Here is a 9,214-nt window from a genome sequence, read left to right as displayed (position 1 = left end):
TATAGCAGAACATTTAGCTCACAATGTTGGTCTTTTAATAATTTATTCAAGAGTCTGGACTGTGTCATTTCAAACATAATCAGAACAAATCACACAATACACTTGCCTAATCCCTATGTGTACCTGACTTTGACAATCATGACTTTCGAACACTAATCTGAACTCCTTTAGGTAAGGATTTAACTCGAGTTTTTTAAAAATGTCTGCCTGCCTGGTCCCTAACACTTAACCGGTTAACTTCAAAAAAGGACAGACACACACACAGACAGACAGACACACAGACACACAAAGAGAACAGCAGGATATATTTAAAATATCAATAGAACAGCTCATGTGATGGGGGGTAAAATCTTCTGAGTGCTGATGATGTCACCGAGCTTCTGTTTTATTTTCACAAAGAGACGCTTAAACTCCAGACCGTCACCCTGGAAAAACAGAAACACATCAACATCTATCTTCTACCGGTCCAGGTTGTTTATACTGTTATCTAATTTAGTTTACTTCACATGGTTTGGACCAAAGGAAAAAATACATATTTTTAAAAATCAATATTACATTGTTGTCTTTTAGTTTTGTTACATTTTGTCTTTAAACTAAAACATTTTACATATGAACCAAGAAGTGTAAACATGAAGTCATATGGACTGATGGGTAAATCATTGATTCAACAGTTTTGGAGACTGTCCTGCTGCATCTTCATGGCTACATGGACCCACAGTAGACAAAAAACATAATATAAAAAAAAAAAGGTATAAAAGTATATTTTTGCTGGTTGAAAAAAACCTAATGTCCCTTGGCATTAGTTGCCATTTTATCATCTCTCAATTAGGGCTGGATCCAAATATTCTAATATTCATTCGCTGGGTAGGTAGCTTTTTTGATTTTCAATTTTGGGATTTGAATATTGTGTTGTTTTTTTTTAACTTGCACGCAGGCTGAAATATAGGCTACTGTGGTGTTTTGTCGGTATTAAGGCGCTAGCTGCTGGCTAATTTACAGTATGCAGCGCTATGTCGTCCATCTCAGCCAAGAACGGAAAAATGTTGAATTACAAGCAAGCAGTCTGATGTGTGTAGGGGTCTGTATGGTTATACTGTAGCAGCCTTTTTTTCAGGTGATTTGATAAAGGTATAGATAGTGCGACCATTCATAACGCTGATGCTCTAGTGAGGCACTGGTTGGCAGTCGGAAATTTTGAGTTTTAGTGGCAATTAAACTTTCAATTTTAATGTGGTAATTGATTATTCTTGTTAGAAACACCACATATACCATTTAACTGACCTTAGACAGTCTGAAGTCCAGCAGTACTCTCTGATTCATCTCTAGCAAGTGGACTTTGAAGATGAGTTTGTTATTGCGTTTGTCCAGTGTGCTCACCATCACCTAAAAGGCAGAGAGAGGTTCATTAAACTCAAGCGTATTATGATTTGAAGTAGCTGGATAGGGCTTGTGTGTTAATCCTGGTGTGTGTGTGTGTGTGTGTGTGTGTGTGTGTGTGTGTGTGTGTGTGTGTGTGTGTGCGCAGCCTGGCTGCGTGGTGCAGAAGAGGTTTTATTTACCCATAAGTAGTCAGAGTGTATTTAAGTGTATCTGTAACGTTTGGAATCCTGTACACTTGAGCACAGATGTACCTGTTTGGTGCAGGTGAGTTTGAAGCCAAGTGACAGGCCTTCACAGGCGTCTTTCAGGGCAGATAAGGAGACATCGGCATTCACAGTGGTAAAGAAACGTGTCATTCTCCGCACTAATCTCTGCCACGGCGACTACACACAGAAAGTGAGAAGAAGTCAGCATTAAGGTAGGATTTCATAAAACATACATTTTCTTTGTATAGAAAAACAGAAGGAAAACAAAAACATCATGCCTGCTCTTTTGTACAACAGACCCTAAGCCTGTGTTGCTGGAAAATTCACACACATTGGGAGATATGTTGTATAAAGAAATTACAAATTGATGTAGCCCTGAGTATGTGAATTACCTGACTTGCTCCCGGTGTGCCCAAGAGCTGACTACCCAGCAACATGTGCTCCGGCTTGGTCGGCTGAGAGAAGCTGACTTGGCCATCGCTTTGGCCGATTAACAACATGGCTTCCCAGCCACCTGCTGCAAAATCAGGCTGAGAGCTGGAAAACTGCATCCTGTCATCACTGCGGAGGGAGGAACATGGTTTTAGGATTAATGGCAAAAAAAGAAACACACATTTTAGTTGAAATAAGAAAGACACAAAGCTCTGACCTGTTGGCCCGGGATATGAGTCCCACATCTGATCGAAGAAGTTTGTTTCCTCCTGAGCCTAGAGGTGGTTGCTTCACACCTGCAGAAAACACAGACAAACATCAGTCCAGAAACATTAAAGTTAAAGTTAATTTGATTGTCTTATACTGATACTGCAACTTGCCTTGAGTAAACCAGCGGTCTTTCTGTATGTCTGCAATAGTGATGCGTGCATCTGGACTGGGCAGCAGTAATTTGGACAACAAACCTGAAGAGAAAAGTTGAACGTGAATTAAATAAAGCTCAGAGATAATGTAATTTCTTTTTATTAAACTATACTTAAAGTCTTAATTTGGGACTTACTAAGAGGCATTGGTTGTATTTTCTTCCAAGGCGGTAGGTATGTCTTCTTTTGCAGCCAGTCTGAATACTCTTGACAGCTCTCATTGGGCTGGTCCCATGGCAACTCTGACAAAAGAAGCAACACAAAGACAGTGACAAAACGTTTCCACACACTGCATACAGACAATGCTGCTGCAACAACCTGAAAGTGCAAAGAGAAGAAATATCTCAGGACAGTCACAAATCAGCATGTGTTACAGAGTTACATTTTTCTCCAAAGCTCAGATCACATATGAATTGTTAAAAATGGTCAGTGTTGTTAACGATAACTGTTGTATTTTTAAAATAGTTCAGCTCTTTGTATAATGTACATATCTAATTCAATAAACATGTTTAAGTTTTCTTAAAGGTACTCTAAGCGATGTCATGCGTTTTTTAGGCTACAACATTTTTTGTCACATACAGCAAACATCTCCTCACTATCTGCGAGCTGCATGTCTCCTGAACACACTGTAAAAAAACGCGGTCTCTGTAGACAGCCTAGGGTCCACACACGCTAACAAAAACAAAGTGGTCCAACCTGGACCATGCAAACATACACAAACCGTGTTCCAGTGTTCAGCCAATAACGGACAAGAAGGATGTTAGTGTGCTGAAGCACAGAAGGGAGAGAACGGGATGAGGAGGAGGGAGGAGCGAGCTAGTCTTCGTTTTGTTTGAAAATACTTTGAACGTCAACAAGGAGTAACGTCACCCAACATCGCTTAGAGCACCTTTAAGTTGTTTCCTTCATATAGTGAAATGGTTTGTAGATGACTTGGAACCAGCCTGACTCTTTCATTGTATGTTAACTATGTCTATACTGTATTATGAAAGAAAGACCCTGGATCTAATCACATATCTGCTAAGATCTTGTGAGACAGTCACTGTTGCCACTCAAAACCTCTTATAAACCGTTTGCTTGGTATGGTTATCCTTATGTTTATGTTATGTTTATGTTTTTTCAGGTGGTTTATAGTACGGAAATTCTATACCAGTAACCTAGTGGTTTTCAAAGCCCCCCCCCCCCGGCCAAGTATAATGCTGCAATGCATTCCATTAGTTTGCTGTGGTTTACAAGCAAACTAAGAGAATGCATGGCAGCATTATGTAATACAAATGTTAAATTAAAACCTTCATTATACAAAGTGTATTGTGTTGTATTGTACTGGACTATAGAAGTTGGTATGATATTGTGTTCACCCCCTGTAAACACAGACGTTGTGATCGTACCTCCAGCCAGCATGGCAGTGAGGACAATCCCACAAGCCCAGATATCTGCTGGCTGAGCTTTGTACTCTGGTTGGCTGAGAAGCTCTGGAGCAACGTAAGGAAGAGTCCCACAGAGTCGATTCAGAAGACGTTCTCGTCCTTTGAACCGAAACATGGTGGCCAGGCCAAAATCTGTAAGCTTCAGGTTATCTAAAGGTAGAGGACAACAGCAGATGATGGTTATTTCAAATGCAAGCCACAGTTATTCCTTCTACACCTTGATACACATCGTATTTCCTCACCTTTGTCATCCAGCAAAATGTTCTCTGGCTTTATGTCTCTGTGGGTGAAGCCAGCACAGTGGAGGTATTCCTGCAAAAGTGCATCTGAGAATTTAATAACAGTAAACACAGCAGCAGAAAGTTACATCAACACACAGATTTGCTTCACTCACCACAGCCGCTATTAGCTGCTGGAAAAATTTATGAGCATCTTTCTCCGCCATCCCCACATCAGGCTCTGAAATAAAAGAGAACGTTTGAATAACCTGAATAAATGACCACCATCCAAATATACAGCGACATATAAAATAAACATAATTTCTAAAAAGCTGCAGCACACTAATGTATCAGGCTGGTATTATTTCATATCGGCTATTATGTCATCCACTGCCAATACTGTATGTAATTTTTCCAATTGAGCTACGTAAATCCATTTTCATTCAAAGGGCAAAACACAGAGGGCAAAAATATGAAGCTAGGTTTCCAGCCAACGGTCAAGTATACTATAAATTACATTTATTAAAATACTAATTACTGTGAGATTGAAGAATAAGATGTTGGCTGGGATTGAATTAGAAAGTGTTGTTGTTGTATCACAATTCCTTTCTTAAAATTTTTTGTTTTGGTTTATTGTGCCCATGGGGAAATTAGGTTGCAGCAGATATCACAAGGCATTCTTGACAACATTAAGACTACAAGACAAAAAAGACCGTAACATGATGTAGACATCACTACTCATTACATAGACCAGGGCACTCGTGCATGGGAGGGGTTGAGTAGAGTTCCAGACCAGCTGGGAAAACAAATGCACGTCCTTTGTTCATAATAAAAACTGAGCCACTTGAGTAAGTGTGGATGCTTTTTTATATTGAGGGTTTTGCCAACTTTTCTAATCCAATATTTGTATTATCAATATAAATGTAAATTAAACCCAGAAAAGAACATGTAAAAGTTTGGTATCACGGGAGAGTTTTATTTGTGGGTCTTAAATCAAATACCTGTGATTCTTGGTACTATGTGTCACATTTTGATAGAAGATTGAATGATGAAGTTGTACAATGGAGACTTTAATCAAACCTTTACACTATCAGACTGTTAAAATCATTACTGGTCACCCCCTCCATGAAAGTAGCCCTATGTTTTCCACCTGCAGTCGTCCATCTCACCGATTCGGTCGAACAGCTCTCCTCCAGTGCAGTACTCCAGGAAGAGGTACATAGTTACACCTTCCTTCCGATGGCCAAAAAAACGAACGATGTTGGCGTGGTTGAGCATCTACACAGTAGCAAATATCACTTAGTGCACATTTAAACATTTCTGGTTAAATAACAGTTTAAAAGGTTAAAGCTAACATTGAACAATATGTGCATATAACATGTAAAAACATGCATCATGTATTGGTTATAATTGCATTGTGAGATTGTTTTAGTCAAAACTAAAAAACTTTAACAGTCATATTTGAGCTACAATAAATTCTATGTAATGGACAACTTAATTAAAGAGGCAATTTTCTCAACCACATGTCCCTTACTAGCAAATGCACATCCCTTGTTTCAACTACTCTGAAGTGCCATTAAACCCAGTGTTAATTCCTCTTTTATTCTTTCACACTTTAAGTTCTACTAACTGTACTAAAGGTGAATGACCTACCTTATGGACGCAGACTTCCTTCTTCACATTTTCAGCACACTCTTTAGCCTGAGAGGTATCGATCACCTTCACTGCTACCGCCTCCTCTGTCTGTCTGTTCACCAGCAGCTTCACTCTGCAACCATAAAAAAAGATGGATGTTAGCACGAAAAAGGTGAAGTCTGATGAGGGTTTTTAAGATGTCAAAAGTTACCAAATGTGTGCTGCTAATCAGACTTCAACATGTTATTGTATTAAAGATATTCTTGTGTTAACTAGTAAAGCAAGTCCATATTTCAAGAAAAAAAAATCAATAGTGGAGGTGTTTTACTTTTAACTCGTACAGTAAAAAAGATACGTTTGGGGTTAGATTTGTTGCATCACATGAGCAGGGTCAAACTGACAAACTAAACTGTAAGTACTGTAACTGTTATAGCTGCAATAAATAATTACCTAACTGAATTTTGTGTAAAATGTCTGTACAATATGTGGAAGAACATGAGATTGATTTAACTAAAGATAATTCTTACTCTCCATAGGCTCCTTCTCCCAGTGTCTGAACAAGGTCCCAGTCTTGCACAAAAGGCACAGCCATGCTAAAGACAGAAACACCCAGTGCTTGTCAGGCTGTCATAGAAAAACAAACATGCATTTTCCAGGTAAATACTCAAGCACATGTTATTTTACTTCAGGCAGATACACCTACGCAGTGTCTGCCCACCGGATATTTACCATTTTATCTTTCAAATTGTTAAACTGTAACGTTTAATGTCATTTACTCACATGATGTACTGAGCTAAATCAACCGGAATAATTTGAAAAGCAAGATGTTGTCAACTCGTAATTAAATAACTATCTTACCTGCACAGCCTTCCTTAGCCAGCAGCGTCTCCTAGCGAAGTATAATCACAAAGATTCGACAAACTTCTTCATGTGTCTTAGGCAATGACAACAGTGAATAGCACAAATTTGGCGCGTTGTTGTTTTACTGCGATAACTTCCGCCATGATCGTCGTTTCCGGTCCGATTTTCCTTCTTCTTCGTGTGTTTTACTTCCGTCTTTCGGCCACTTGCGTGCTGCATTATCGCCTCCTCTTATACTCCTGCTGCCAAACATTTTGAAAAAAATCCTCTCATTATTGCTAGATTTTTTTTTGTAGCTCTTTACCGTATCTCATCAAATTATAATCATCATGCAAAGTCATATAGCTAGGCTACATCGTGCAAACTCATGATGCGCACAAGGTAGGCTAATACAAACGAATATACTCATAATAATAATAATAAATATAAAATGCCCAAACCTTCATGTGCACAATCCTCTAAATTTAAAATGGTAGATGAATTTTACAAATAATAAGTAAATCTGCGCAGTGGTTCATGAATATACAAAAATTACCTTTTTTGCAATGATAAGAAATGTTAAAAGTTTGAGTGAGACCCTGCTTAAATAGACCTTAAGTGCATGCCTAAAAGTACAGAAGTGTAGTACTGCCATGCCTGAAAAAGAAGTATCACAAAAGTTTATTGTAATAACAAGCTGTTTTAACAAAATATTATCATGTTATTACAACATATGAACTTATCAAGTTATAACCTATTTTTTACAGTCACTGGTTATAACAACAATATACTATTTATCACGTTATAACCTAAAAAGTTTCATGTTAAAACAATAAAAGATCACGTTTTTACGCAAAACCTTTCACGTTTTAACGTGATAAATAGTATATTGTTATAACTTCATAAGTTTGTATGTTGTAGTAACGTGACAATATCTTGTTAAAACGTGAAAAACTTCTTGTAATTACAATAAACTTTTCACGTAATAACATAATACTGATACATTTTTCTTTTTCTGCCATGGTACTACACTTCCGTATAATGTTTAAAGCTCCTACAGAATATAATATAATATATATATATATATATATATATATATATATATATATATATATATAATCACATGCCCCAAATTGTTAGATGGAACCAATAATGGTGCCTTTGTATAAGACAATAGCAGTAGTGTAGTTTTTCCAGAGGGCGGCACTAGAGGAGAGGCAATTTTTGTCCTGGGAAGCATGAATGTGTACATTTCATACTAATCTTGACTATCAGATTATGTAGAGTGTAAAATTGATATTTTGGACAGAAAGCAGGTCAATGCAAGTTTTCAGAATGTTTTCCCTTTAGAGGGTATTGTAGTGTACTCACTGAATTTAGATAGGATCAATTTAATTACAAATGCTAGGTTGATAGGATACGAACCACAAAACAATTGGGATCGGTTTGTTTTATAACAACCTGTGAGGAACGTAATGTCTGTTGCATAGACATCAAGAGGACAGAGCTTATCGGTGCATATAGACAAGTGTTTAATCATATATGCAATGACTGCTTGTTTTGTACACACCCTGAACTATTAACATGATCCAAGAATGGAATGGTTGTAGTCTAGTTAACCTTTTTTTGGGTAAAAGAGGGCAACTGTTGTGAATCTATTACCTCTGGTGCCCCTGCTAATCTATCTACTCTCACATCATAGAAATTACTGGAGCAACTGTTACAATAATATTTATATATTCTAGTGTGTTTCATTTAAACTCACACAGGTCAAGATGACAGGATGCAAACCACAAAACAATCGTGATCAGATTGTTTTAAAACACAGAGTATTTGCAAATGAAGTAACTGAACAAATGAAGGAAGAGGGAGTTATAGTAGCTAAGGGTCAGGGAGAGCTACAGTTAAGCCAATGTGGTATGTGGTAAGAGTGTTCAATCAATAATTAAATCAACGTGTCAATAAGCAAAGCTCAACATTGCCTGCGGGTTTTGGGAAATGATGAAAGTTTGTTAGTTTCACAATTACTTTGTTTTTTTATCCAACATGTGACCGTGTATGTACACAGTGTGGAAAATACAGAACCAAAACTGGCCTACTTAAGGTCAGGCCTGTTTTGTGTGATCAGGACACACAAAACCAAGGCTTTGAGTACTAATTGTAGCTAATTAAAGGTACCTTCCTTATTTCTACATTAGTCAAGTTGATTGAAACTGAATTATTGAAATATCCCTGGCGTTACAGTAAGGTCTAATGCTCTGGTCAACATTTCTGGGAAATGTGTTCTTCTACACATAACATTGATTTTCTTTTATTTGGTATCAAGTTAATAAGTACCAGGGTGGTCTTTGTTAATCAAGTCCCTCCTTCTGAACATCACTGTCCACTTTACAATAAATGTAGGGCTCCTGCAACATTCTCTTATTTTTATACTGTTCCCTGGTTTAAGGTTCAACATGGGATTTTCTATCCACTGGAGCTGGCTTGCTGCACTTTCATGTCTCCTCTGTATGGGTGAGCTAGTTTTTCTTACTAAAATATATATATATATATATATATATATATATATATTTTTTTTTTTTTTTCATTGACACATGTCATTTTGACTTGACTCCAAATGTCCATGTGGTTGTCCATATATTTATATTTACTGT

At 37.5% G+C, this 9,214-nt stretch overlaps 3 protein-coding genes across 4 annotated transcripts in view; 2 read left to right on the top strand and 1 right to left on the bottom strand.

Moving 5' to 3' along the window:
- Nucleotides 1–12: 12 nt before the first annotated feature.
- chek1 (checkpoint kinase 1) lies at nt 13–6,771 on the bottom strand. Of its 2 annotated transcripts, none has more exons than XM_031320220.2 (14): nt 6,579–6,771; nt 6,248–6,344; nt 5,739–5,853; nt 5,255–5,363; nt 4,262–4,326; nt 4,110–4,179; nt 3,829–4,017; nt 2,578–2,682; nt 2,399–2,482; nt 2,236–2,314; nt 1,979–2,147; nt 1,632–1,763; nt 1,282–1,383; nt 13–425 (listed from the first exon to the last, which is right to left on the bottom strand). In XM_031320220.2, the coding sequence occupies exons 2-14, from the start codon at nt 6,310–6,312 to the stop codon at nt 330–332; spliced, it is 1,380 nt and encodes a 459-aa protein (XP_031176080.1). In that variant the 5' UTR covers nt 6,313–6,344; nt 6,579–6,771; the 3' UTR covers nt 13–329. The 2 variants fall into 2 exon arrangements, with proteins under 2 accessions (XP_031176080.1, XP_031176079.1); XM_031320219.2 differs by having other exon boundaries at nt 6,248–6,313; nt 6,579–6,763.
- layna (layilin a) overlaps nt 3,466–9,214 on the top strand; it is a 26,705-nt gene continuing 20,956 nt past the window's right edge. Inside the window, exon 1 of the mRNA XM_031320218.2 lies at nt 3,466–3,478. The gene's annotated coding sequence lies outside the window, so the exon portion shown is untranslated. The remainder of the gene's footprint in view (nt 3,479–9,214) is intronic.
- The window catches only part of LOC116064868 (complement factor B-like), a 12,092-nt gene continuing 11,787 nt past the window's right edge, over nt 8,910–9,214 (top strand). The window contains exon 1 of the mRNA XM_031320210.2: nt 8,910–9,074. Within this exon, the coding sequence (XP_031176070.1) occupies nt 9,017–9,074 (58 nt within the window). The 5' untranslated portion in view covers nt 8,910–9,016. The remainder of the gene's footprint in view (nt 9,075–9,214) is intronic.

This window comes from Sander lucioperca, chromosome 13 (genome assembly GCF_008315115.2).
Source record: "Sander lucioperca isolate FBNREF2018 chromosome 13, SLUC_FBN_1.2, whole genome shotgun sequence".
Lineage (NCBI taxonomy): Eukaryota > Metazoa > Chordata > Actinopteri > Perciformes > Percidae > Sander > Sander lucioperca.
Note: the sequence above shows the minus strand (reverse complement) of the source record. Positions and strands in the feature narration are given on the sequence as shown.

Coding starts and splice junctions, on each gene's coding strand:
- chek1 (XM_031320220.2), bottom strand. CDS start 6,312: ATGGCTGTGCCTTTTGTGCAAGACTGGGACCTTGTTCAGACACTGGGA. Junction 4,018..4,109: donor CATTTTGCTGGATGACAAAG/GTGAGGAAATAC, acceptor CTCTACCTTTAG/ATAACCTGAAGCTTACAGAT. Junction 2,683..3,828: donor CACTGCCATGCTGGCTGGAG/GTACGATCACAA, acceptor TTCTTTTGTCAG/AGTTGCCATGGGACCAGCCC.